The sequence below is a fragment of the Trichoderma aggressivum genome (genome assembly GCF_033847375.1).
Source record: "Trichoderma aggressivum f. europaeum strain CBS 100526 chromosome Unknown scaffold_004, whole genome shotgun sequence".
Lineage (NCBI taxonomy): Eukaryota > Fungi > Ascomycota > Sordariomycetes > Hypocreales > Hypocreaceae > Trichoderma > Trichoderma aggressivum.
This window is the reverse complement of record NW_026946370.1, coordinates 783379-811107: the sequence shown is the minus strand read 5'-3', so window position 1 is coordinate 811107 and position 27729 is coordinate 783379. Positions and strand designations below refer to the sequence as shown.

The 27729-nt window shown below is 50.7% G+C and overlaps 10 protein-coding genes across 10 annotated transcripts; 5 read left to right on the top strand and 5 right to left on the bottom strand.

Moving 5' to 3' along the window:
* Positions 1–675: 675 nt before the first annotated feature.
* Triagg1_1826 (uncharacterized protein) lies at positions 676–3978 on the top strand (the record flags this gene model as incomplete). The annotated part of the gene is made up of 2 exons (XM_062895939.1): positions 676–3003; positions 3079–3978. The coding sequence occupies 2 exons, from the start codon at positions 676–678 to the stop codon at positions 3976–3978; spliced, it is 3228 nt and encodes a 1075-aa protein (XP_062759365.1).
* Positions 3979–4345: 367 nt separating this feature from the next.
* Positions 4346–6860, top strand: Triagg1_1825 (uncharacterized protein; the record flags this gene model as incomplete). The annotated part of the gene is made up of 2 exons (XM_062895938.1): positions 4346–4390; positions 4476–6860. 2 exons carry the CDS (start codon positions 4346–4348, stop codon positions 6858–6860), a joined length of 2430 nt encoding a protein of 809 aa, XP_062759364.1.
* A 648-nt stretch (positions 6861–7508) lies between these two features.
* On the bottom strand, positions 7509–9260 carry Triagg1_1824 (uncharacterized protein; the record flags this gene model as incomplete). Its single annotated transcript, XM_062895937.1, has 1 exon — positions 7509–9260. One exon carries the CDS (start codon positions 9258–9260, stop codon positions 7509–7511), a length of 1752 nt encoding a protein of 583 aa, XP_062759363.1.
* An 820-nt stretch (positions 9261–10080) lies between these two features.
* Triagg1_1823 (uncharacterized protein) lies at positions 10081–10623 on the top strand (the record flags this gene model as incomplete). Its single annotated transcript, XM_062895936.1, has 1 exon — positions 10081–10623. The coding sequence occupies one exon, from the start codon at positions 10081–10083 to the stop codon at positions 10621–10623; it is 543 nt and encodes a 180-aa protein (XP_062759362.1).
* Positions 10624–11302: 679 nt separating this feature from the next.
* On the top strand, positions 11303–14653 carry Triagg1_1822 (uncharacterized protein; the record flags this gene model as incomplete). Its single annotated transcript, XM_062895935.1, has 8 exons — positions 11303–11425; positions 11486–11623; positions 11679–11789; positions 11845–11991; positions 12048–12421; positions 12477–12771; positions 12826–13936; positions 14352–14653. The coding sequence occupies 8 exons, from the start codon at positions 11303–11305 to the stop codon at positions 14651–14653; spliced, it is 2601 nt and encodes an 866-aa protein (XP_062759361.1).
* Positions 14654–14776: 123 nt separating this feature from the next.
* Triagg1_1821 (uncharacterized protein) lies at positions 14777–16408 on the bottom strand (the record flags this gene model as incomplete). Its single annotated transcript, XM_062895934.1, has 3 exons — positions 14777–15322; positions 15373–15494; positions 15565–16408. 3 exons carry the CDS (start codon positions 16406–16408, stop codon positions 14777–14779), a joined length of 1512 nt encoding a protein of 503 aa, XP_062759360.1.
* An 830-nt stretch (positions 16409–17238) lies between these two features.
* On the bottom strand, positions 17239–17625 carry Triagg1_1820 (uncharacterized protein; the record flags this gene model as incomplete). Its single annotated transcript, XM_062895933.1, has 2 exons — positions 17239–17396; positions 17526–17625. 2 exons carry the CDS (start codon positions 17623–17625, stop codon positions 17239–17241), a joined length of 258 nt encoding a protein of 85 aa, XP_062759359.1.
* Positions 17626–18140: 515 nt separating this feature from the next.
* Positions 18141–19706, bottom strand: Triagg1_1819 (uncharacterized protein; the record flags this gene model as incomplete). Its single annotated transcript, XM_062895931.1, has 4 exons — positions 18141–18287; positions 18366–18808; positions 18874–19613; positions 19684–19706. The coding sequence occupies 4 exons, from the start codon at positions 19704–19706 to the stop codon at positions 18141–18143; spliced, it is 1353 nt and encodes a 450-aa protein (XP_062759358.1).
* A 641-nt stretch (positions 19707–20347) lies between these two features.
* Positions 20348–21004, top strand: Triagg1_1818 (uncharacterized protein; the record flags this gene model as incomplete). Its single annotated transcript, XM_062895930.1, has 1 exon — positions 20348–21004. The coding sequence occupies one exon, from the start codon at positions 20348–20350 to the stop codon at positions 21002–21004; it is 657 nt and encodes a 218-aa protein (XP_062759357.1).
* Positions 21005–21412: 408 nt separating this feature from the next.
* Triagg1_1817 (uncharacterized protein) lies at positions 21413–22853 on the bottom strand (the record flags this gene model as incomplete). The annotated part of the gene is made up of 5 exons (XM_062895929.1): positions 21413–21980; positions 22103–22367; positions 22437–22519; positions 22617–22639; positions 22770–22853. 5 exons carry the CDS (start codon positions 22851–22853, stop codon positions 21413–21415), a joined length of 1023 nt encoding a protein of 340 aa, XP_062759356.1.
* Positions 22854–27729: the final 4876 nt, after the last annotated feature.

Below are 27729 nucleotides of genomic sequence, written 5' to 3'. Positions count from 1 at the left end.
CCTGTGAACCAATTCTTTCACCCAATCCCGAAATATCTCCCCGTATATGACCCTTTGAATTACATTATGATTTATAAGCTCTGTGTATCGAGATGGTGTAAAAAGTCGGGAGGTATTCCGAAGATTCGGTGTAACCGCCGGAGTTAATGTATACATTTTGCACGTCGTATTGGAGCTGACAACGTTTGCTCTTCGTATTCTTTTTTGAAATTAATAGTAATCATCAGCATTTCAACGGCAACAAACAGAACCGATGTTTTAGGTTTATATTCATCAATCACTATTTCAACCGCTCCAGCTTCTGAATTGGGGAGCTTCCTCGTGTATCTCGCTTTGAATCAAGTCATGTCCAAGCTCAGACTCCACACCGAGCTCTCACCTGAGCCTCTGAACCCGGTGAGGCCGGCTAAACATCGGACCGTCCCAACTTGGCGCGACAGCAGCTCTCGAAAAATATCCAAGACGCGTGCTGGACAAAATGAATTGAGAGGGCAATTTCCATTCACAAACAGCCTCTCGAATTCATCGCCCCCCTCACCGTTTGGCCTTGCATAGCACGATATTTACATGTTGGACGAATTCGGAAACCAACTCGCACGCATGAAACTGTGATCCCTCGACGCTCCTGATACCAACGTTTCTGCTGGAGCAGCGAGGCAAACATCGCCATTCGCCATGGCGCACCGCTTCATCATCGATTCCAGCCCTCTCAAGGAGGCGCCATCGACGCCAGACATACGCGGTGCCAACAACCTCGGATTCGCGCAGTACCAAGACAGTCCGACGGGCAATCCCATGGATGCTCCTCCTTCAGCAGCTTCGCATCTCAGCGGCCCAGTGCTCCAGTTTGACCCGCCAAGGCCTCCCAATTTTGGTGCAACCTCGAGCACGGGCGGAGGCGGATTGTTTGGCCGAACGCGAACCTCCAATGCTCCTTTGGGCCGGGGTATCGGAGGCAGAGCGCCTTCTGGGCTGAGCCGACAGCTTCGTACAGATGACGACAGCAAGGAGCTTGATTTCGACGAGGATCCTGACAACGATAGCGAGCTCCCTCCTCTGAGAGGAGGTTTGTTCCGGATGGCGGCTCCGCCAACGAGGCCATCGCAAAGAAAAGAAGAGGTCGACGATATGGAGGCCCAGGTGGAGCGTTACATCGATGAGGAAATGGAAGAGGAAGACGATGCTCCATTGGACGAGGAACAGAGTGTGGATGACTCTGATATGGGCGACATTTTCTTGAACATGCGGCACGACGACCGTGCATATGGCCAACCCGTCATTGGCGAGGAGCCGGATTTGATGATGCTGCGGACCCCTGCGGCAACAGCGAGAGTGCGCAAAGAAGCGGAGAGCATATTTAGTCAATCAGCTCGCTTTAGGGCCACTGGAAGAAGCCGGGACCCTCGGTTTGGCACCATTGCCAAGGATATCTACACCTACCAGGAGCCTGCTAGAATCACAGAGAAGCCTGATCTGATCCTCAAGACGGAAAACTTGGTATGCCAGCTATACAACGATGGCGTTGGCGCTCACGATGACCCGGAGAGGCTAGAAAACTCGCTTGCCGACATCACCTACAAGCTGATACGAGTTTGGACGGACTACGTAGAGGAGCTCCCGCCCCCCGAAGGCGAGGATCTGGCTACCATTGGCCCAGGAGAAGATGCGGATCCGTTGGAAAAGGCTGTCTACGTCGCGCATTTGATTCTCCGCATGCACCATACCCGTTTCGACACAAAGCTCGAGGATGACAGGGCGTCGCCCTTACCGGAGATCCTCTTTGACTGGATGCAATCCAGCCATAACCTGTATCCCGACCAGATTCGAGAAATTTCCAGATACAAGCCCAGCCCGGCATGCCATAGCTTGTACTGGCAGACACTGAGAAATGCGCTGCTACGGGGTGACGTGAACGGGGCAAAGCAACTTTTGAAGAATGCTGGCTGGGAGCATGTCCGCCGCGGCCCTCTCGGCGGCCAAACGTACATAGGCAAGGCCCTCGAAAACGTACGAAGGTTTACAGAGGCCACATGCGAGATGCTTGACCAGTGCCCCGGAGCAAGAAACGACTGGGACATTCTAAACAGCAGCTGGACCTTGTTCCGAGTTCAGGCCCGAGGCTCCTTGGATAGGCTCACGCTGTTTGCTGAGGGAAAAGACACCACCTTCCTCGATTCGCTGAATGACGAACTTGACACGTCCATGTCGACAATGGCCAAGAAGGCCTCGAGTCAGATCCCGTGGGACATTTACGAGAACTTGCAGACGGTATACGAGATCGTCCTGGGACAGACCGAAGCCATCTTGGAGACGGCGCAGGATTGGTGCGAGGCAACGATTGGTCTGTTTGGCTGGTGGGATGAGGGCGTCCAACGCCCCAAGCCCCTGCTGCAGTCGCAGTTTGGTCTGTCGGCGACGTCGCCAGGCAGCTTCACAGACTCTGAGGACTATTTCGATCGGCTTGTGACCGTGTTCAACCTTGTCATCCAATCCGGTCTTAGCCCCAACACGATGAATCCCGTCGAGGTTGCTCTTGCGTCTGCCTTTGAGGGCAATACCAACGCCGTCATTGGATGTCTGAGGACGTGGTCTCTCCCCGTGGCTTGTTCAGTCGCCGAGATTGCTTCTCTGGGTGGGTGGCTTCCCCCGGCAGAGCCCGTGAAGCCGCTGCCAGCTGATACCCTGGACATGGACGATTTGATGCTCCTTGGAGTAGGACAGCCCACCAACGATGATGTGGAGGGCATCAAGGACACGAGCATTGTGATTTACGCGAGAGAGCTGGCAGGTATCGAGCATCTTTCGCCACAACGGGATGGCTGGGAGATGGCCATTCAAGTGCTGGGCCGGATGGACGTACCGGAAAAGGCAGAAGAGACGGTTGGCGAACTGTTGAGGGACCTCCTGGCAACACTGGACGAAACCTCGGGCACGACGGTGGATAAGATGTGGAGGATCCTGAGTGATCTGGGCATGATGAATTATGCCGAGGAGACAGCAGAGGTAAGCGATACACTCTTTGCCCTTCCCCTTCCCTTTCTTCACCTTGGAGCCATGGTAAGCTGACTGAAGCGATAGACGTTTGCAGAAATCTTGTCGAAGGAATCTCACCGATATGGCGAGGCGATTTGGTACTTTGCACTTTCGCACCAGGGGGATCGGGTTCGTGAAGTTCTCAACCTTCTCATGTCCTACTCCCTTGTGCAGTCGACGGTTTACCCTGCTGAAAAGGACCTCGACGAAGACCTCAAGAGCATGCTTCGAAATAGATCAGAGGCGTTGGAGGATCGGGCAAAGGTTGATTTAGAGGCAGCTCAGCTACTTGGCCGGATGCTTAGTGGCTACGCGACGCTGCGCAAGTTTTACGAGCTCCGAGACGAAATAGCAAAGGTTGAAGAGACTTCGCCATCCAGGGCTCTCACCCTAAGAAAGCAAGCTGCCTTTGCGCTGGTGGCTGTCATCTCTAGTTCAGGCGACAACATCCGCGGTGGGCTTTACGACGAGACCAGGGACGCGGTGGTCAGCGAGGATTTCTTGTTGGCTCTGCTGGGCGAAGCAACTGTTTTCATTAATCAGTCGCCCTCGGTCATCTCCCTCGAGCAGCTCGACATTATCCTCAAGGCCATCGAGGATATCCAGGCTGTTGGTTCTCACGTGTACTCTACTTGCGAAGAGTTCTTCAACTTGGTGCTCGCATCGGGACAAGGCCTCAAGGGGTCTACGCCGGCAGATTTGATGAAGTCGACGAGCTCGCTTAGCAACAGCACATACATGATGAGTGGCAGCTCTCTCCTAGTCAGCCACATGCAAAAGTCCATCATGGGGGGCCAAGGCAAAGTGAATAGGGGATGGGATTGGAGGAAAGGCTGGCTGGCCAACACCAAGGGAGAGGACGTGATTCGAAAGTTGAGGCTGGGTTTGGCCAAGGATTTGGCAGCGCTATGGCTGGACGACGCTGACGGAGTTGCAATTTACTAGAACTAGAAAAAACGGGATGATGAGGTGGAGGGCATTGCATGAATGGACTTGGTTTTTTTCTTTTTTTTTTGTATGATGGGATTTGGGCCGAGGCAACGAACGATAACATGAAGCTGGTCGGGTGTTGAGATACCTATATAATTGAGGCACTACGTTGAATTCAAAATTGACGACATACTTTTCAGCAATGACTCAGACCCGGAATGTCAATTTTTAGTGCCATTGTATCGCTTCGATCTACGGAGCCGTGCGCCGGCGTGTGGCTCCGATGCCCCCTCCAATCCGATGCCAACAATTGACAATCCAACTCAGATTCAGCCCAGAAAAATTCACCTCTCCAGCATCACGACAGCAGCGATTGTGCAACATGGCACCGATTGAACTGGCAGGCCGTTCTGGAGGCGCCATGACGGTGAGTCTTTGATATTTTGGTGTTTTCCTCTATTCATAAACAATATCAAAAAGGTAAACGCAGGACTGACTTTGACCATCTGTAGAGCCTCTTGCGACGAGCGGGATCCATCTCCGCAACCGGAGCGCACCGCGCATTGCGCATCTCGTCGAGCAGATTCTCGACCGCAACGTCCCTGCCGCCGACGTACGAGAAGCTCTTCACCAGGTACACCGACGTGCGGCGGGTCCTGGGCAAGCAGCGCCTGACGCTGGCCGAGAAGATCCTCTACAGCCACCTGGACAATGTCGAGGAGTCGCTGCTCACCAACACCGACGGCGGGCGCAGCATCCGCGGAAAGGCGAACCTGCTGCTCAAGCCCGACCGGGTCAACATGCAGGACGCGTCGGCGCAGATGGCGCTGCTGCAGTTCATGTCGTGCAACCTCGAGAGGCCCGCGATCCCGGCCAGCATCCACTGCGACCACTTGATCGTGGGCTCCAAGGGCGCCGAAGACGACCTCTCGGCGGGGATCAGTGCCAACAAGGAGATTTTCGACTTCCTCGAGTCGGCGGCGCGCAAGTACGGCATGGACTTTTGGCCGCCGGGCGCGGGCATCATTCACCAGACGGTGCTGGAGAACTACGCGCTGCCGGGCCTCATGATGCTGGGCACGGACAGCCACAGCCCCAATGCCGGCGGTCTCTGCACGGTGACGATTGGCGTGGGCGGCGCTGATGCCGTCGAGGCGCTGGTTGGTGCGCCGTGGGAGCTCAAGGCACCGAAAGTTCTGGGTGTCCAGCTCGTCGGCAAGCTCAACGACTGGGTGGCGCCCAAGGACGTCATCCTGAAGCTGGCCGGCGAGCTGACTGTTCGTGGCGGTACCGGCTCCATCATCGAGTACTTCGGCCCTGGTGTTGATACCCTGAGTGCCACTGGCATGGCTACCATCTGCAACATGGGCGCTGAAGTTGGCGCGACCACCTCCGTCTTCCCCTACACCGAGGCATCTGCGCGATATCTCCAGTCCACCCGCAGGAGCCAGGCCGTTGACAACATCAAGGCCCTGCAGAGCTTCCCCGGAAGCGGCACCTCCGAGGATGCCCGCTTCCAGTTCAAGGCGGATCAAGGCGCCGAGTACGACCAGCTCATCACCATCAACCTGTCCGAGCTGGAGCCTCACGTCAACGGCCCCTTCACCCCCGACCTGGCCACCCCCTTATCCAAGTTCAAGGGCCTTGTCAAGGACCAGCAGTGGCCCGAGAAGCTGTCGGCCGGCCTCATCGGCAGCTGCACCAACAGCTCCTACGAAGACATGACCCGTGTCGAGAGTCTCCTCAAGGAGGCCGCCGACGCAGGTCTCAAGCCCGCCGCCGACTTCTACATCACGCCCGGCAGCGAGCAGATCCGCGCAACCCTGGAGCGCGACGGCACGCTCGAGACCTTTGAAGCTGCCGGCGGTGTCGTGCTGTCCAACGCCTGCGGGCCTTGCATCGGCCAGTGGCAGCGACAGGACGGCGTCACCAAGGGAACGTCCAATGCCATTCTCACGTCCTACAACCGCAACTTCCGTGGCCGAAACGACGGCAACCCGGACACCATGAACTTCCTCGCCTCGCCCGAGATCGTCACCGCCATGGCCTTTGCCGGCTCAACCACCTTCAACCCCATGACCGACAGCATCAAGACCCCCTCCGGCAAGGACTTCAAGTTCTCCCCCCCCCACGGCCTCGAAGGTCCCACCACCCCCTTCGAGTCCGGCGTCGCCTCTCTCGGCGTTCTCTCCCAGCAGCCCGACCCAACCGTCCAGGTCGCCATCTCCCCGTCCTCGGACCGCCTCGCCTTCCTCGAGCCCTTTGCCCCCTTCCCCGAGTCCGACCTCTCGGGCCTCCGCGTCCTCGTCAAGGTCACCGGCAAGTGCACCACCGACACAATCTCCGCCGCCGGCCCCTGGCTCAAGTACAAGGGCCACCTCCCCAACATCAGCACAAACACCCTCAACACCGCCGTCAACGCCGAGACGGGCGAGGTCAACGCCGCCTACGACCTCGACGGCTCCAAGCACACCATCCCCGAGCTCGGCCAGCGCTGGAAGGACCGCCGCCAGGACTGGCTCGTCGTCGCCGAGCACAACTACGGCGAGGGCTCCGCCCGCGAGCACGCCGCCCTGCAGCCGCGCTACCTCGGCGCCAGGGTCGTCCTGACAAAGTCCTTTGCCCGCATCCACGAGACCAACCTGAAGAAGCAGGGCGTCGTGCCCCTGACTTTTGCCGACGAGGCCGACTACGACAAGATTTCCGCCGGCGACGAGGTCAGCACCGTCGGTCTGTACGAGATGCTGCGCAACAAGGGCAAGGGAGACGTCCAGCTCAAGGTGAAGAAGGCGAGCGGCGAGGAGTTTCTCATCCCGACCAAGCATGCTGTGAGCAAGGACCAGGCGGGCTTCATTCTGGCGGGCAGTGCTCTGAACCTGCTGTCCAAGGGTGTATAAAAGAAAGAAAGAGGGAGGCGAGTGTATCAAAGTTGGATTTAGCCAAAGTGTTGACGTTGAATAAAATGTGCGTGACCGTTTGGGAAAAGAGGAAAGGGAGGGTATATAGCACATAGCCTGCTAATTGATTTCAGTTACCAATAAAAAAAACACGGCGTCGAATATGATTTTATAAAACACCCCTTCTATTTTGCGAACCCCCAAAAGCTATGTACTAATATATGAATGCTGTCATTATTATTCCTCTCGTTGACCCCACGGCATCTCGCATATAAAGTGTTGAATCAATTCATCTCACGAGACCGTGGTTCCATCTGCGCCCTTTTAAAAAGATAGAAGGGTGAAAAATCATAAGAAACGAAGAAAAGAAAAAGATGAAAAGAAATAAAGTCTCCCATATGCACCCATCCCATTATAACCTCGTACCTCCGAGACGCCAAACATGGACCTTGCGACGGTGAAAGTCTGCCTCTAAATCGAACCTGTCGTAAAGAATAAATAAATGCCCGAGCGGATATCTGGAGACGAAAGAACAGAGAAAATAGAAAAGAAACAGGAAGAAGAAGAAGGGGAGGAGAATGAAAAGAGGATGAAGAAAAAGAAGGCGAAAGAAAAATTGGGGGAAAGGAACGCCGTGTATGGAAAAGCTCATCGCTTCTGTCGGCTTCGCTGTGATGCCAATTTGGCATCCTCCATGATGCGCTCAGCCTGGCTCCATGCTTCCCTATTCGCATCCCTCGCTGCGCGGTCCCGTAAAACCCTCTTTGCTTGGTTTTCTCGATGCCACGCGCACGCCTTGACCCATGCCGGATTTTGCAGCACATCTTCTGGCAGCTCCCCTTCGGGAACATCCCCAAAGTCAATGATCCGATCATACGACCAGGGCTGCGGGTCTATCCTTGTTGGCTTTGGCGTTGCCGCATTCCGTTCATCTTCTGCCTTCTCTTTTGCTCGCAGCCACCGTCGCCTTTCAATGACTTTGCCGAACCATGCTTTGCGCCCTCTGCGAGCCCGTATCGCAGCCGCCTTTTCCTTGTACCACTCCTCAGATCGGTTGTATGGGAAATGAATCGCGGGATTAATTGCCAAGTACTGGCCTCGATCTTCAGTCGAGGGTTGCTGTACCGGAGTTTTTGGTCGAGGAGGAGCCTGGACAGAAACACCTGGTGGCGGACGCAACGTGGACTGGCGATAAATCATGGTATCAAAGGCCTCGGAGTCAAAAACATGAGCCTTAGGTGCCCTGGGCGTCCTGGGCGTCCTAGGCTCTTCCGCCATTCTGGGCACTACTGGCTTTATTATCTCTGCCATTATCGTCCCTGCCATATTTTGTGTCGCCACTGTGATAGTATCGTGCTCCACTGGGGCATCTCTTTCGGGCGCAGAAGGAGGTATAGCAACCAGGCTGTCTCGCTCATCAATCGGCACATTCGTCTGAGGCTCGGGCTGCTGAAACTGTTGAGGTGTATGCGTTGATTTTTGTCCACCAACGTCACGCAGGGTAAAGAGAGTATGATTTTCAAGCTGCGCGTTGGCTTTGGCGAGGGCTACTTCTATCATAGGCATCAATTTGGTTGATGAATGAGCCTTTTTTGAATTCCGCAACTGAACTGTAGCTTGGTCGTCACTGGTACTGGACCTGCGGCTTTGATTTTTGGAAAAGCTACTTGGAGGAATCGTTTGATAGCCATCCCCTGGCTGGCTTGCTAATCGCGATCCGTGTTCCCTCTCTGATGCTGAGAGGGTAAAGCTTCCCTCTGGTCTTTGTTTTATAGAGGGTTCTCTACCTTTGGGTTGAGCATCCGAGGCATCAGCTTTTCGCTTTTTAGGAGATATATGCAAAGGGAGATTTTCCTTGAAAGTTTGAGCAGGCTTTTGATAAACATGAATGGTAGATCCCTCGCGCTTGTGTGCCCTGCCTGACTCCGACTTTCTTCGGCTTGGCGCTGTGGCCACAGTAATCGTCGACGGGTCCTCCACCTTTACATCTCCAAGGCGGGTGGATGGGACTGTTGCAGGAGGGTTTTTATGAGTGGCGCTAGGCATGTTGGAAGGTAAAGTGGATGGATGGGCATGAGTAAAATTCAAATTCGACGCAAATTCGACACCTGCACCAACAAATCCACCAACGGGATCAAGGTTTCGCCGAGGCATGGAAGCCGATGGCACATGCCTGCTCTGCGAGAAGTCCTGATTATGTTGGGGACGTGTATATGGCGGGTGCCTTTTATCAATGGACGTGAATTCAGGATTCAGAACGAAATAAGGCTCACGAGGCCTCGGCGGCATGGTCTCCACCGTGATTGTCGAGGCGTTGACCTCTATGGCCTCTGCTGCTGCTCGTTTTTGCCTTTGAATAGGAGGATTTTCGAATCCTGGAAATGGCGGATGTTGTAGCATATGGTTTGATTCTTGGTGGGTCTGTGAGTGATGGGTGAAAGAAGCCGGGAATGCTTTATCAGAATATGAGAAAGTGGAGTCGCCATGGCGCGCAGAATACGCGGACCACTGAGAATTATTCAGCGGGGGACCAGCCGCGGCTCGTCCAAGAGGGCGGCGAGTCTTCCTTGGTCTATGTACGGATCGAATTGCTTCGGAGCCAGGAGCCTTGGGAGCGAAATGCCCCCCCGGGGCATAGTGATGAGAGCAGAGAGATTCTGCAAATATGGGCTCTTCGCAGTCCCAAACGGAGCATCTCCCCCTCAGCCTAAGCGCCTCATCGCGATTCATATCTGAGGGCCTCACCAGTCATACAGCAATCCAGATGATGTTTCGCCAAGTATCATGGCACGCCAGGCGCCGGGGAGGGATTTCGGTCAACGATGGCGCCAAGATTATTACCCGACGCAGGATGACGAGTCTTTGCAGCGTGATCATGCCAAGAGTCAAGTGCACAATCTGACGAACAACCCAGCGTGTTGCCCTTGTGGGGAACCATCCAGAGAAATAGTCCTTGACTCAAGATAGGTGTTCCGAACATCAAGGGATATAGAATCTGCTTCTTAGTCAGCGAGGCCCTATCTTCCATTTGGTTCGCACAGCATAATTCAGAATTGTAAGTTTGGTTCGCTCTTCAATGTCAGATCTTTTCAGTTTATTTTTTGTGACTTCAGGCTAGGAACAGCAACGGTTATGGCCTCGAGTGTCTTCTTGGGAGGGAAACTGCTCACACGAGCAGCCAGTGTGCGTCGCGGCCTTTGGTCTCCGTCCGTTGGGCAAGATGAGAGAGAACAGAGACTCCGTGTGCGACGCGAGTGTTGATGATATGCAGCACTTGACGCCGTACGACAAGGAACAGGGGATCGGATCCCATCCTGAGGGCCTGGCGGAAGCTGCTGCTCGACGCGTTACCGTGAACGGGAAGCGTCTGTTGAGACCAAGAAGACACAGGGGGGCCATAACCAGGAGGTTCCGTTCGGTCAGACCTTTTACCATTGCGGCATCATCCATTGCGGCGAGGAACCGGGCAGATGTAAGGATAAGGAGAAAGCACAAATGGAAGGCATTCTGCCTCGACAACTTACTTTGTGCCCACCAACGGGAGGTCAACGTCGTGCTCATGGCACAGATATCTGAGAAAGCTGCGGAAGCGGATGGCCTCGGAGAATCCGACCAGGCGAAGCTTGGCTTGACACTCGCGAGGCTGGCACTGGAAGAGCGCAGGTGCTTGGGCAAAGGCAACAGGATCGCCAGATTCCAGCTTCTCGCTCCCCCGCGGCTTGCGCGCGTTGAGGAGAGAAGAAAAGATTGGGAGCAAGGCTGAGGAAAGGCGTCGATGGTTGGCTCGCGGCGGCTCGTTGGCCGTAGGGGCCCAAGCGCCCTATAACAGCGCCCTCTGAAGCAACATGGCTCCGTACCGGGTCCGCGGAGGGCACTGCGCTGCGCTGCAGGTGTACATGTACATCATAGCGCGTGGATGGCTTACCTAAGATCTCGTCTCGTGGCTTGAGGGTTTGTCGCTTGGCTAGGTACTATAAGGGGTGCAATTGCATTTATTTTGTCCTGTGGCTGAATCTGAATCCCTGGTGCAATCAGTTGGACCCTTGATTTCTGTTGTTGCCTACTCGTACATGTACATATGCAGCTGTCGACGGGTTGAATCGGGGTCAGATTTTAGAAAACTGCGTCAGGGGTGCAATGGAAGAAGTCCCGTTTGATCTACAGCGTTCCAAGCGTCTTCTGTACCACTACCTCCGTTCGTCGGTTCTAGCGTGCAGCGGCACGCCATGCCCTGAGAGCGGCCCAGTCTAGCGGCGAGTCGCTTAAACGACGCCGTGCTACGGAGGGGCAGGGATTAGTACGTTAGGTCCCTAGCCGTGTTTGCTTGACACGTGCCAGATGTCTTCAAGCAATATACGGTTAATGCGCAGTTGACGACGTTTCTCTTTGATGCAGCCACCTCTCTGCATCCCTCTCGACGATCTTGCTCCCAACAGCTCGACATGGACTTTCTAAAGTCGGCCGTGGCTTTGGCCGTGTCCCAGGGCCCCCCGTTCCCCTATACTTTCGGCGACAAGGTCGACGTTGACGAATCAATCTGGACTCTGTACAATGGAACAAGGCGGGTAGGCTGGCCTGCTGGTTGTGGATGCTGCGTCGCCTGAACTAATAGTCGCGAGTAATAGGAGGATGGCTCGAACTGCAGTATATTCTCGTTCGATAGCACAGCAAAGAAGAGCCTGCTGCCTCTTGCAAAGAACGCGCTGAGAAAGCTGCGCACGTTGCGGCACCCTGGAGTCATCAAGGTGCTGGACACTGTCGAGGTATGCGATGCGACCACCACGGATGCGCCCCGAAAGCTGACTGTTGAGCGACCAGACAGACACGTACATCTACATCGCTACCGAGCGCGTCACTCCTCTTCGATGGCACGTTCGAAGGAAGAGCTTGAGCCCCGAAACGATCAAATGGGGTCTATATACTGTCGCTGTAGGAATTGTGTTGGAGTCTCATCCGAAAGCTCTGAATGCTGATTGTGCTGCAGCAAACACTCAAATTCATCAATGACGATGCGACTTCAAAACACGGCAGCCTGAGAGTCGGCTCAATATACACCACAGAAAGCGGAGAGTGGAAACTGGGAGGTTTCGAGGTTCTAAGTAATGTCAAGGAAAGCGAATCTACTCTTGATGTAAGTCGCATAGTACGCCAAGGCGGGATATGAAGAATAGCTAATCGTGTGCTCAGAGCTTCGGAAGCTTAGTTCCCGACTCTGGTCGGTATGCGCCGCCAGAGGTGGCTCAATCCGGATGGGCCGCGACAAAGGCGCATCCTACCTACGCCGTAGACTCGTTCAATTTTGGAACTCTCATCTTTGAAGTCTTCAATGGCGACTTTCACGGCCCAGACCAAGCTGGCCAAACCAAAAACATACCCCCGTCCATGCAGACCAGCTATAAACGCCTCTGCAACGCCAACCCCAAAGCGCGGATCAGTGCCGGCAATTTTCTGGACCTTGGACGCCGATCGGGCTCATTCTTCGATACTCCATTGATTCACCTGACAGACGGGATAGAGAATCTAGGGGTGAAGAACCCTGATGAGCGGGAGGAGTTTCTCAAGTAAGACATATCCCTTGTATCGTATGCATTGCTCTTGTCTAACTCGCGACGCCAGCGATTTGGAAAAAGTAACGGATGATTTTCCTGAAGAATTTTTCAAAGCCAAAGTCCTCCCAGAACTCGTCAAGTCGGTTGAATTTGGCGGCGGTGGTCCCAAAGCCCTCACCGTCGTGCTGAAAATAGCTGCCAAGCTGCCCTCTGACGATTTTGAGTTGAAGATTACGCCTTTCATTATTCGGGCCTTTGCGAATCCTGATCGGGGCATTCGGGTGTGCCTGCTGGACAGCCTTCCCCTCATCATTGATCAGTTATCACAGAGAGTCGTCAATGACAAGATCTTCCCCCAACTAGTAAGCGACCATCCTTTGTTGCTGTGAGAATTGATGTGCTAATGATGGCATTAGGTTACTGGGTTCACAGATGTGACGCCGGTTGTTCGAGAGCAGACGTTGAAATCCGTGTTGGTTGTCATTGGCAAGCTCTCAGACCGCACTATCAACGGCGACCTTCTGAAGCAGCTGGCAAAGACGGCAAACGATGAACAGCCTGGCATTCGCACAAATACCACCATCTGTCTCGGCAAAATTGCTAAAAATCTCGGCACATCTTCAAGGTCCAAAGTGTTGATAGCTGCTTTTACACGTTCCTTGCGCGACCCCTTTGTGCACGCGAGAAATGCGGCACTCATGGCACTCGCCGCAACGGCCGAATATTTCAACGAGGACGATAGCGCCAACCGCGTTTTACCAGTCATATGCCCGGCTTTGATTGACAAGGAAAAGGTGATCCGGGACCAAGCCTCGAAAACTATGGACATCTATTTGCAAAAAGTCCGCAAAGCAGCTGCTGACATGCCTGAAACTGCTCTACCCCCACCCCAATCGGCCGATGCCTCTGCTGCTCAGGGGAGCACGGTACAACCAGGCGCATCTTCCGGGAGCAGCTGGGCGGGCTGGGCCATTTCATCCTTCACAAACAAGCTTACTGCTGTGGCTGGGGACATGCAAACTGCCAATAGCCCAAGCCCGGCTCCCGTTTCTCCACTACCCGAAACTGAGGTGAAGAAGCCGGTTACAGCATCTGCGTCATCTCTTCACCGCCAGGCCGTGACATCTCCTGGCCCAGCATCAGGCCCATCGACACCTGGTGTCGCCAGTGCGATAGCTGGGCAGTTTCTACCCGACGACGATGATGACGCAGGTGACGCTTGGGGTGATTTGGGAGACGATGACGGTTTTGAGACGCCTGCTGCAGCTGCCAATGCATCAACAACCGTGTCCGCGACGCCCTTTGGCGAAGACGAGCCCGATTTTGCGGGATGGCTAGCGGCGCAAGCAAAGAAGGGGCCGAGCAAGCCATTGCCAAAGGGACTATCGAAGACTACTACGGCTAAGAAACCTGTGACAAAGACAGTGGCGAAGCCTGTGGCAAAACCGGCTGCGAAGCCTGCAGCCGCTAAGAAGATTGATCTGGCACCGAAAGCAGCAGACGACGACGACGATGGGTGGGGGGATGGTTGGTAGTTTGGCGAAGTTGAAGGATTGACAGATTTCCCATTGTGATGGATAGCGATAGCCAGGCAATAGTTGTACTTTTTTCTATTTGGGATGCGTGTGAGATAACAGCTGTTGTATGTGACAAACGAAGCCGGCGTTGGGATTAGAATTGGATTAAAATATGATTTTCTATTAATAGGCCTACATGTTACTGAAGTTGTGTTCTCTTATACTTGCCAATCACTCACCGGATATTCCGTCAATCTTCTAGCGCAAAGTGCTAGTGGTGGTGTGGTGCCTGTCTACGCTTATCGGTTATCAGACCGGCCAAAGGAAAAAAAAAAAAAAAAACTCCCACCAGCTTTGTCTTTCCCCACCACGCATCGAATCAGCCGAACGACGATTCGCAGCTATACAACACGGCAAATCGTGAGCGGACGCTGGGAAACAAGGAAAAGGGAATAATACACAGAAAGAGATGGCGCAGGGCTCGATCAAAAAGTCCAACAAGGCCGCCGCGCCAAAGGCCGTCCACTCGAAGCGCCAGGCCTCCAAGGTCACCAAGCCCAAGAAGAAGGTCAACGCCGACAAGATGCTCAAGAAGTTCACTTCGGGCATGGTAGCCAAGACGGAGGCGCTGCTGGGCGAGAGAGCGGGCCATCTCGAGTTGATTGGGCCCGGAAAGAAGGGGAGCAAGAAGCTGTCGCAGAAGGGAGGATCAAAGAAGTTTGGCTAAGAAAGAGCTTGGAAATGGGGGAATGGGCGCTGGGTGGTATGGGAGGAGAGGGATTGGGACAAGGCGACATATTTGGATTGCGAGCGATATTGATTTTTCAACGACTATTTTTCTTTCTCTTTTTTACGATACACATTTCTCGATATCAAACTCTCTTCCCTCGGCAACATCATTCAGAATCCTTGTCACCACTTTGAAATCCCGCTCGACATGGACCTTCCAGTTCGACACTGCGACTCTCACAGCCTTTTCGCCTTTCCAGCTGGTCCCGCTTACGTACAGCTGCCTCGTCGCGTTAATCTTCGCCACCAATTCGTCGTTTAGCTTCTTGTCCTTTGCCCTGAACAGAATAATTATGAAAATCTCTTCAATGTCGCCGCTTTCGTTGGGCAGCAACTCATAATACGGCGACTCTCGCAGGAAGACGGCCAGCTTGCGGGATAGCTGGGTCATGTTGTGAAACAGGTGAGCGAAGCCGGGACGTCCTTCGCTGAGGAGCACGGCGTAGGCGGGCAGTGCGCGGAAACGTCTCGAGTTTTCGAGGCCTACGTTGAGAGGAGACGAGATGTTGGCAGCTGGGCCCGAGGCGAGATATGCGGCGTTTGGGTTGACGAATACGGATTCTAGGATGAATGAGGTGCGGGTGAAGAACATGCCGCAGTCGTACGGCTGAAGATGTCAGCGGATTGGGATTGGAGAAGCAAAGACGTTTCACATACAACGTTGAGCATCTTGTGGCCGTCGATTGTGATGCTGTCGGCCAGGTCGATGCCTTTGACGCGATTGCGAAGCAGCCGGTATTCATCTCGGTCATCCAAAACACTACAGAAAATGCCGAACGCTGTAATGGCAACTATTAGTACTGAAACCCCTTGGCAATCGGGTTCCCAGCATATGTGGTTCAAACATACCTCCATCGGCATGGATCCAAGCATCATGACGATCGGCTAGTTGCCTCAACCTCTTCCACTCGTCAATATTATCGAGCGCATAGCCTCCGGTGTTCACCTCTCCCATGCTAACGGCAATGATGCTTGCTGTCCCGGGGCGACTCAATTCTCTCTCTACGGCGTCGAGGTCTAGTTTCCATGGCTGGGCCGCACTTCGAGGAAGCTCCTTTACGGATGCCCTCCCCAGGCCAACCACGCTCGCTGCCTTGGAGAGCGAGCTATGGCCTCCGCTGGTGAGGATCTGAATTTCAGAGACTCCTGCCTTGACACAAGCGCCCAACAGGCCGAGCTCGCCCACCGACGCGCCCATCTTCTGAAGAACAGCTTCACGCCCGCACGCCAGCCCGAGGACGTTGCTACCAGTGGCTCCCGTGGTGAATGTGCGGCCCTTCCATTCTGATTCCAGGCGCAACAGGCCTATCAACATCTGCAGAGCGGCGTTCTCGACGGATGTGGACACGGACTGCTCCGGGAGATGGACCTGCACGTTTTGGTCCATATGGGAGACGACATTGTCAGCCCATTCGGCCAGCGGAAGGACACCGCCAGTGACGAAGCCGAAATATCGGCTCGACTGTGACTGGCCGCATAGCGCAGGTACAATATGTTGCGTGATATGTCGGGCGACGTCGGCAGCAGGCTGGCCGGAAAGGAAACCTGGGTCGGAGGGATTGGGGAGGCTGGCTGAGGCAGCGTGAATGAGTGCGAGAGGCGGGAGTGTCTGGCTCTCGGGGAGGGATGACTGGAGCAACTCTCGCTGCTGGAGACGGACGGATTGGGCGCCAATGTCGAAAAGGTCAGACATGGTGACGATTGGGGAGGCGTGTAAGTGAGGAACTGTATGAGAGTTGAAATGAGCGAGATGCCAATTGCCCCGCCGATGTAGGCGTATAACTAGCAATTATAATGGAAAAGGCAAAGCTAGAAGACGGAACGGAAACAATAGAGAAGCATCAATGGCATTTATATTATACATGTAGCTTGAACGATTGGTAAAAACAATGGTCATGATTCTCCACATGTGTGCTTTAGGTCATAAGTTGGGGATCGCAAAGTCTTTCTCTCGCGGTTTTTGCTCGCAAAAGCTGCACACCAGCACGATGGCCCAAAGCGGTATAAGGCGAGAAACGGTCAGCGTCGCCTTTTTAGCACCCAATTGGCATTATCCCATCCACCCATTAGTCACGAAACTTGTTGGTAGCAAATGGCGGCCACGTTTTGCTGTTTTTGTGAGCACCTTGTTGTGTTTCCGTTCTCTTACACGTGATTTTCTCTCCCGGCCGTCAGGATCCGGCACCGGCTCGGGAATCACGCAGCGGCGGGCATGATGCCGCATGTGCCGCTTCACCGTCAAGTCCGTTGAGGAGTCCTTCTCAGGCCGGTGTCTTGACTTTAGCAGCGGACACTCCCAAGCTTTGGAAAGTACACGATAATTGAGAAGAAGGAAAGGAAAAAGAAGAGTAAATCGGGATGAAAAACCCCAGGTTTCGGCATTCAGACAGACACCAAAGGCTGTGTGTATCCAAACTGTCTACCCATTTCATAAAAAAAAAACGCCTAGAAAAAGCAAGTTCCTCTCCACCTTGACACAATAAAATCATAAGAAAATCGACACTATATTTCCCTTGTTTTTTTTTACAGCTTCGCAGCCTCCTGGACACTGCCAATCTTGTATTTGCCGCCGTACTTTTCCAGCACGCTCTCGTTGTGGTACTTCCAGAACGCCTTGGTCGCGTTCTTGCCGGCGAAACGCTTGAGGATCTTTGCGCCGCCGGGGTGCTCGTCGAGGAACTCTAGAAAGGGGGATTCCGCATTAGTTTCTTTAGGCTTTTTTTTACTTCTAGCTTCAAGCGCCTTGCTCGATTATTCGAACAAGTCCATCGTTCGAAAGAAGAAAAGGGGGGGGGGGGGAAGAAGCGCACTGGTGACGTCGTAGACGTTGTTCTCGACAATGAGCCAGTAGCCCTTGTCGTCGTTGTTGTGCGAGCCGACCTCGGCGGTGGTGAAGGACTTGTCGGCCATTTTGGTTGTCTTTTTGATAAGGTCTGTATTTGCTTTGCTTGCTGGTTTTATTTCTTTGGGGGCGCAGAAGAATTTACGCTTGCGAATGCAATGATCTTATGGCTCGAAAATGCGTAAAACGGGCAGAGATGGGAGCAGGTGAGAGGGTGGAATGACGGAAGAAGGAATCATGTCAAGACTCGAGCTCGTAGAAAAAGGGACAATCACGGCAAAAAGTTACCTCGGCACGGTCTCCATGCTGAGAGGCAAAGAGGGTCCGCTATGCCAGCTTGGTTCAGTGCGCAGTCCGGGGGAATTACAGGGGGTTCATGGGGGGGGTTGTTTTGGCGGTGGTCTGACGAATCAGCAGACGCGGATTGCAAAAGGTTCTCGTGAGTCCGTCTCGGTGGTGATGACGCTTTATAATACGGACAATACACATGGAAAACTCAAGAATAATCGTATTAGTGATACATGGATTGATCCGGGTCCATGTATTACACCAAAGTCTACTTGTACATACGTTCTACGTGGCACTAGAGCTCAATCACCACCGGCCGTCTCTTCCGCAATGCTTCTCTGAACCGGTCCGCAAACGCAGATGTCGCTCTACAGTCGCTGTTCATCCTCTTCTTCATCGCTTCCGGCAGCCACTCCTCAATCTTGGCGATCCTGTGCTCGTTCTGTTCAGACAGACGTCATATTAGCTCAGCCGCTCACTGCAACTTGAAGAAAAGCAATTCACACGTGCAATAACTCACCGATGGATGCGTGCTAAGCATCTCGGGAACCTCGTGCCCGCCCAGCCGCTGAATCGTCTCCATCCTCTGCCAGAACCCAACTGCCTGGCGCGGATCGTAGCAAGCCTCGGCCATCATCATCAGCCCAATGTAGTCCGCCTCGCTCTCCTGCTTGCGGCCCATGGGGAGGTAGAACAGCAGGTCCTGCAGATAGTAGCCCCCAATGACGTTCCACAGGCCAAACAGCGCAAGGCCCGGCAGAGCCCCTGCGAGGAAGAAGAGGCTGCCGGCCGTGAGGTTGCCGACCCAGGCAGCGGAGAGGCGCTCTGCGGCGTGGGAGGCCGTGTTGTGTGCGATTTCGTGGCCCAGCACCGCGGCGAGAGCATCCTCGCTGCGGCACACGTTGAGGATGCCGCTGTGGACAAAGACTTTACCGCCGGGGATGACAAAGGCATTCGCAGTCCCTGCGGAGAGTGTAAGCGTTGGCATCGTAGCGCACCAGGATATGGACGTGGAAGGAAACCCTCACGGCTGTCTGCTATCACCCGAACCTCCCACTTCAAGTCGTCCATGCCGCTGACGGGAATCAGCCGCCTCATGACTCTCTGCACCAGCATCGTCCGCGGGTCCCAGTCGGACAAGAAATGCCCGCCCTGCTCCTCCACCTGCCGCACAATCGCATCGGCGGCCCTCGAGTACGCCTGCGCCACCAGCGCGTCCGACAGGAAGTTGAAGCGCCTGCGTCCCGTCACCGGCACCGTCTGCGAGTTGTACAGGTAAAACGCCACGGCGGCCACGACCGAGACGACGACCAGGGCGCGCGAGTGGCGGCCGGTGCCGGCGCTGGTGAATTTGCCGGCGAGAGCTTTGGACACGAGCGGCTTTGCGTTGCGCAGGCGGCCGTGAGCATCGTCGTGAATCGATCGACTCGACACGTAACCGGAGCTATCACACCAACAGATGGCATCCCGTCGAGCAATTGGCCGCAGCACCGCGACGACTCTGCGAGGGGCCGGAGCCGATGACCGCACGAGGCCGCTTCCCCGGAGCAAATGGCGGGGGATCATGTCGCGGGGTTTTTGGTCCTTTTTCTGTTCCGTCTTGTCAATTCCCCTCGCGTGCTCTCGCTGCTGCTGCTTTTCCCCCCAGCCGGTGCCTCTTTGCGGAAAAGCGGCGTCGCCGGGGGTTTGTTGGGTTAATCGTACAGAGACGAGATGAAGAGGAACAAGTCGGGTTTCGATTGATAGCGGGATGTCTTGCGTAGAGCGGCTACAGCTACGTCAGTTCCGATAACAGGCACCTGTTGATGGCGTGTTAGTGCAGCCAGCGTATAACTGACCACACGGCCCGCAGATCAGCCATCCTCGCCGTGGCAATTCTCCGATGCTCTCGCCGTACTCCCCATCGATCATCAGAATTCACATGCTTGGTTTTATTCTTTGTTCAGGGGGTTTACAAACGAGTTTTGCGAGGTTCTACGGTACAGAAACGGACAATCCGCATACCCATTACACTACACTAAACTCATATATCCAGAACTGTGGTCGCATTCTCCTCATGTAGACACTTGTTTATCACTTTGCGGCTCCTGTTTATCTTTCCATCTTTTTCCTTTCTGGGCAATCCGCTTGCTTGCGTTTCATCCTCTTGTTCATCTCGCTACCGCTCACAAATCACCAGCTAAGCGGCGACGCGACAAGGGCTTATGTGGGATTGGGCCGTGTCCGGGAATGACCTGTTAGGTACTAAGGCATGTAAGAGATGATGCAATCACAAAGCGTAAAACGTTTGATAGCATCAACGGGGTAGTAAGGCACCAACATCAATGTCTTAGAAATCACATGTAATCCGTACTCTTAAGCCTCTCTTATCCTCCAACTCACCATCAACTCAAATCCTTTATATACACACACTGGAGCCCACAAGCCTTGCCAGTTCCAAACTAAACCCTCATCCCCCGCTCCAAAACTACCGGCGACTTTACAACCAAACAAATCTTCACCATGAGTGCCTCACAACAACACGACGAGGACTCCAAAACCCTCGCCTCAATCGTCCCAACCTTCACCCCATCTTCATCTTCCGAATCCGCCGCCGTCAAGTCAACCATCAGCTCCCTCTCCCTCATCGAGCACGTCGAAGGAGGCTACTTCGCAGTCACAGACGTCTGCAACACAAAGATCCCCTCCCCGTACCCGGCCACGCCTCTCTCCCAGCATACCATCGACCTCGTCAATGGCCTCCCCGAGGACTTCGACTACGCGCTCCGCCGCCTTTCGACGACAATCTTCTACTATTTGACCCCCAACCGGCCTCAAGGCTCGTTCCACCGGAACCGAAGCCGCATCATTCATACTCTCCATCGAGGCCGTGGCCGCTACGTTCTTATCCACCCGGATGGCCGCGTGGAATCCTTTGTTGTAGGGCCCAACATTGAACGCGGTGAGAAACTGCAGTGGGTTGTGGAGGGTGGCGTGTTCAAGGCGAGCTTCCTCCTCCCTGACGAGGATGGCCAGTCTGGCAGCGGTGGCCTGCTCATCTCGGAGACTGTTACGCCTGGGTTCGAGTACGCTGATCACGAGTTTCTGTCTCACCAACGGTTGGTGGAAGTTCTTCCGGAAGCCAAGGCTAAGGCGCTGGAGTGGCTTGTTAAGCACTGATATCATCTCTGAGAATGTGGGAAGCTCTGGTCTTGTGTCTAGGTGACATGTAGAATCAATTGATTTGCCAATTTTTTTTTTTGAAGTAATGGAAATTCCAAGACCTGGAACAACCTAGGCCTTTGCTCTAGCCGAGTTACTTTTCCATCCAGCATATAATTCAATTTCGACGTAATTTCCCCCCGTGACACAGCAGGCATATGATTGTAGGTAACAAAGGCAAATCTCGAAGCATATATCCCCACCAAACTCATCTTGTAGTTTGGTTCTATTCCCAACGCCGAGCTATCTTGCTAATAGTGCCTTATAACATGCTATCTTGGTAGAATAGAAAACAAAAGAAAAGAGGGAAGAAAAAGGAGGGAGAAGAAAGGGGAATGTTAGCCATGGAACATTCTTCTTGTATCGTCACCGTTCTCCTGGAAATGGCTTTCTCCCCCAAACCACAAAAATAGGCAAGTATGCGTGAATCGATGGATCCGACACGTCTCGCCGGACTTCAACCAGAGATACCTCAATCTCCTCAGGTGTCCGTCCATAGATGCGGTTGAAAAGGCCCAGCGAAAACGCACTCAGCCCCATCTGCATATTCAGCTCCATCAGCCTCCCAATCTCCTTCAGACCCTGGTCCTTGGGCCAGCCATTTAGAGGAACCTTGAATCTCCGCTCGTGAACATCGACAAACCCAACGCGCTCATATATGCTTTTAAGCTTGCAACCTTCCGTGTGAGGCCGTTTAGCCTCCTCTCCGGCGTGGAGGAACTCCTGGAACCATGACGCCAATGCACTGTCCGGCTTGAGCGTATCATCGTCGCAGCAAGGTACCGAGTCGCACTCTTGGGATTCGAACCAGCCTCCTGGGGAAAGTGTTTCAAAGGCCTGTTGCGCAATCTGTGTCTCGTAGGATTCCCAGCAGCCGCCTGTTGTTTTGGTGTGGATGTAATCATATTCATCGCTGTAATTCCAAGGTTCGGAGCTATCAAGATCGCATCAAGCACCAATAGTTAGTATTTGACGAGCAGTATCGCTATTCAATCACAAACTGCTGATATTGAAACAGAAGCGTGATGGAAGGGGAAGACGGGAAGAGATACTCACGAATCTTCCACATAAAATTCCACATTCGTCGGGACGACCTCGGGTTGGATTGGTGACAAGTCCGTAGCTGTAACGATGGCATTTGGGAAGCGATCGCCCATTGACACGGCCCAGTCCCCCGTGCCAGTAGCAATGTCGAGGATTCGCCTGGGAGGATGATCATCCAGCGGCGCAAAGTAGAGCTTGTCGCACATCGCCTTGGTGAAGGCACAATCCTGCAAGGCTAGCCGCTCTTGTTCTACTTCGTCATTTGGGAAAGCGTATGCTGCAAGTATTCAAGTTAGGTTTCTCGGCCAAGTGGCGTCATCGTGGTTCAAGGTGAGTTTCATCTTACATCCTTCTTTATACGCATGATAGGTCCGGCCAAACTGCCGTGGGAAATCCATGACACTATCGGATAATGAGGACGAATCCAACCTGAGAATTGTGATTAGCTTGATGATGATGCCTGGGGGCTGCCTCAGCACGAGGCTGAGATGAGGATTTGGGAAACGGATCGAGGGCGTCAACTTACGTGTACATGCTCTCGGCCTGAGGCTAACAAGGTTAGTGTTAATTATTATCATCTCGAAGGTTAAAATGAAAATAGGGAATGAGTGAGAAATCATGGGAAAGAACGTGCATCTGGTTCAATGAAGCTATCGTCTGATGAGCTAGGGGCAGAAACGCCAAAAGTGAACTGGTAGCCTTCCAGCGCCGAGATAGCTTGGCCATCGTCCTTTACGGGCGGTGGCTGTGACTCGTCTTCCATTGTGAATCAGGTATGTAGGTAACCCTGAAAGTGAGATAAAGAAGTAGGAATGTCGGTGAGGAGTATGGAGGCAAATGGCTAGAGGTTCAAACTCATGGATGGGAAGCAAAAGGTATTAATCGTATAGGTAGAAGTCGGCCCCCGGAAACAATTCGTAATGAGATGAAACGAAGACGCCGTAAATACTAGATAGTCACCGAGAACACTAATACCAGTAGCAACAGCAGAGAGCTGAAGAGATTCGAGCAGCGGCGAAACTAGTTGAAAGCATAAATCTGAAAAGAACAAGCAACTCGACGCAGGACATCCACACCAGCAACTCGGACCCAAGCAGGTGGTAACGAATGGGAGAGATCTCAAGCCAGCCAGATCCGAGATGGTGCGTAGCCGCAGAGCTCGAATGAGAAGACAAGCTTTGCTCTGTGCTAGTATAGTATAAACAGTGTCCAGAAACCAAAAAAAAAAAAAAACAAACAAAAAAAACTGACAGGGGGGTCGGAGCCTGGTCGAATTTGCCTTTTCTTCTTTTCCTCTTTGGGGACTCGCTGTCCTTCTTCCCGGGGCGGTTTTCTTTGAAATCTTGGCTTGAACTAGATCGGCCTGAAGCTGTGCCTCTAGCTGGAGAGGACAGCTAGTAGGATCTAGTTTGGACTGGAAACGCAAGCGCCAGAATTGAGGCTTCGGATGTCGTTGCCCCCAAGAACAAACAAAGAGAAAAGAGCCGACCGCCTGATTGTAAAAGGCGGGAAAAGCCAGAGAGAGGGTGAAGAGGGTAGCAGAGCTCGACAGCAAGGGGGTCACTGGGTTTCATGTGATCTGGTCAGACCATTTGCCTTTTCCAAGTCCCGGGAAGCTGGACAGAAGAAGACTCGACAACATGAAGTGGCGGGACCAACGCAACGCTCAAGCCAGAGACGATTCATGCAGAGAGAGGACAATTGCAATGGCTACAACTTTTTCAACTCGGACTGGATGGTGAACAGAGCACAGGTTCTACGGCAACACTCACAAAAGCAGCTTCTTTGGACACACACACACACCACCTTGTATGTATACGACCCAACCTCGCTCCCTCGCCAAAGAGACCACCCTGTCATTCCCACCCCCATCTTATGTACGAGTAGGCGGGTGGCGGATAAGGCCGAGAGAGCCTTTTGGCAGCGTCGGATCAAGACCCAGACGTCTGGGACCAGTGGGGGCTAGTTTGATGTTGTCTTTTCCTTGTCCCGCCTACCCATGCCATGCGCCAGCATAAAGAAGAAGCTTCGTCCTGTCTCTTGGTTTGCTTTTTTTTTTTTTTTTTTTTTTTTTTAGTCTGGCACCAAAGCCGAAGAGAAAACAAGCCGTGTGTCCCGTCTCTCCCCCCCAAAGCCCGCATAACCCTTGCCGAACAAGCCCGGGATTTGTGCTTGGGGAGGGCGGCGCGTGTGCGTTTCCGGGTTGGGGCAGATGGTAGATGGCGGGTTGCAAGACGCCACTTTCTTGGGGGCGAGGACAGGACAGTATGTGTTATTCAGTGACAAACGAGCTTTGTGGCCTTTGGCCCAATGAGCAACGGACAAGGGCGTTTTGAGTCGTGGCCACACATGCATGTCCGCCCCGTGTGTCGGTGCCGCCCTCGGCATACTTGAAGGGGGGAAACAAAGGGAGATGATGAGAAAACAAGACTATCGGCGGTAGATGCGGGACTAAGTGATGCTGTTGGATCTCCTTGTTGCCGTCTCTGTACGAAGTAATTATCAAATTTCATGCGTAATCTACATGTACATTGAATCGGGTATTATTCCATCTGCGTATCTCGTACGGTAACTAACACAAGTGGCCCCCGCGAGGATCACTTTTTATACATCCGACGGTGGGTAAAGAATCCCAGTACCTATTCTGCTCTGCCCTCCGAGTTTTACCATCGTCCCCCCCAAAATGCCCCATTACCGGTGCCTTGGGAGAAAAACTGCTCCCTACATGTTGTTGGGTGTCACAGACCCAGTTACTCGTACCATTTGCATGATGGGCGTCTCCAGTTGCGAGAAGCAGGGATGCGCCCTGCTTGATTTCTCGGCACATGAAAAGGGCCCCCAATCTATATTCGGGCTGTAGTGGCATTTTATCCCGATGTAAGCTTCCAACTACGGACGTTTGTCTTACATGATGTGAGCGAAAGCGACCCTATACTCTGTATATAATAATAAGTATTACTATTCGGGCATTACCTTTTTGCTATTCGGGCATTAGTCTCCACCTTACCTAACCGGATCCGGGAAGGTTACTTCTAAGCCAGCCTAGCCCACTAAAATACAGTGTGTAGCTATAAGAACTTCAAAATTATAACTTAAAACTTATAGTAGTAAAAACACTAAGGCCAGCTATAATAAATTAAGTAATAATAAATAAGAAAAATCTTTACCCTAATGCCTTCCTTAATAAAATTTATTACCCTAGCCCTTTAGGTAATAAATTTCCTCCCTTAAAAAATATTACTAATAATCTCCTTCCTACTACTAATAAAATAAAAGCCGCTAGCGCATTAAATAACTATAATAAAGCCACTAACGCCTTTAATAAAGAGATTATAAAACTAATCTCTCCTCTACTACTAAGAAGAGAGTTTAACTCCTTCTAGGACTTATTTAACTTTCTTTAAAGCTACTATTATAACTATAGCATAATATTAATTAAAAAGTCGCCTACTAACTATTATAAAATTAATAGTAAAAGAATTATAATATATTATCTTCTTCTCTATAACCATAGTCTAATATAACCTTTAGTTAGTAAAAGCTTTTAAAAAGTAAAAATAAAAAAAATTAATTACTTATTTAAGTTAATAGTCTTAATTATAAAGAAATCTAACTAAAAGTAAATATTCTAAATCTCTAAGGGCTAATATAATTATAATACCTCCCTTAACTTATTAGCTTATATAATATATTATTATTATATAAAGAAATAGTTTAAATTTAAAAAATTACTTTTATAATATAAGGCACTTAGCGCCCGTAAAATAAAAAAGATTATATATACGTAAAGTTAAAGGCCTTTATATTTCCTTCTAAAAAATATTTATAATAATTATTAAGTTATTTAATAGTTATAACTTAAGGAACTTACGCTTATATAATAGTAAATAAATCTTCTTTAATAATAAAAGCTTTATTATATTATCTACTATAATAAAAATTATAAAGTAAAAATAATCTTCTAAACCTACCCTTAGTATAAGGTTATATAAAAGAAATTTCTAAAAGTTCTTAGTCTAAATAATACTTATAAAATTAATAAATTTAAAATATACTTATTTTAAATAACTAGTATTATAAATTAAAATTCTATAATAAACTTTACTTTTAGCTTAGTTAATACTAAGAAAATTAAAAGTTATAACTAACTTTATAACTAGCTAAATATATTTTAACAGCAGCTTAAGATTCCTTTACTTAATATTATTATTATAAATAAGAAATTAATGCTAAAAAAGGCCCTAAAACGCATTTTTCTAAATACACAGCAGTAATTTTACCTATATTATATTAATATAAATATTAAGGCTAAAATAACTTTAAAGTAAAAAAAAAGTACTAATAAGTTTATTACTAATAACCTTACTATTATAAGCAGCCTTGCTGCTAATAATCCTACTACTATAAGTAACCTCGCCGCTAATAGCCTTACCACTAATAGCCTTACTATAAAAAGTCTTACTATTAATAGCCTTACTACTAGCTCCCTTAACCCTACTATTAATAAACTTACCCCTAAGGCTATAGCGCTAGTAACCTTATTTTCTAGCTTTATAAAGCCTTTTTTTAAGTATAATAAGGCTAGCTTTAAGTAGGCCTAAAGTAAAGTTATCTATACTAAAAAAAAGGGTAATTTTAAATAGGCCTAGGATATACTAAGGGCAGTCTTTAGTAATAACTAAAGTAGTATTATTAACTATTTTTTAAATAAGTATTTTCCCTTAATTAACCAGTTTTTATAATACTATATTAAATAATATTAAAATTTTAGTTAAAGAATAAATAATTTAACTAAAACTATTTATAAAAATATTAAAAACTATCTCTTAACTAGCATAAGTAATCTATTTTATCTCCATAAAGCTCTTATTTAAATAATAGCTAAAAAAAAGTAAGACTATTTTTAAATAGCTGTAAATTAAAAAATTAAGTTACAGTAGGATTTTATTAATAAAAAATAGTTAAGATTAATCTTAATATAAGTTAGCTACGCTGCCATTAACCTCCTTATATAGTAATATTACTAAGTAAAAGCCATAGTTAAAGGCAATAGAAAACTCTTACTATATATAGCTTCCTACTACTTTACGTAATAATATACCCTTTTATACGCTTATTATCTTATAAAAAAGGTTATTTTAACTAATATCCTATTAATAAAAGAAATTATCTACCTAAGATAATAGTTAAATAAGCCTTTAGTAATTCTCCTTATTATTTTCTATATAAAAATTACTAACCTAGCGTTATAAAATCTAAATAAGCTACTCCTTAAAATTAAAAACCCTAATATTATTAAAAACCTATATAAAAGGCTAAAACTTCCTTAAAACCGCAAAACTCCTATTAATCTTACCCTATAGCTAATATTAGGGCCTAATTCTAATATATAGCTAAGCACAGCAGCAGCTTTAACATAATCCCTGCCTTCCCTATTAACCTTAATCTAACAAGGCAGCCAGAGGCTAAATATAAGTATTTAATACACCTATATAATAATAAAGGTTAAAGCTGGTAGTTAATGCGCCTCATAATTTTTATAATTGTCTATGAAGAAATCTAAGGGAGGAGAAAACACTAAGGGAGAAGGATCTTGCCGGGGATAGGGAAGCAGCTGCAGCAGTAGCCGCAGCAGCAGC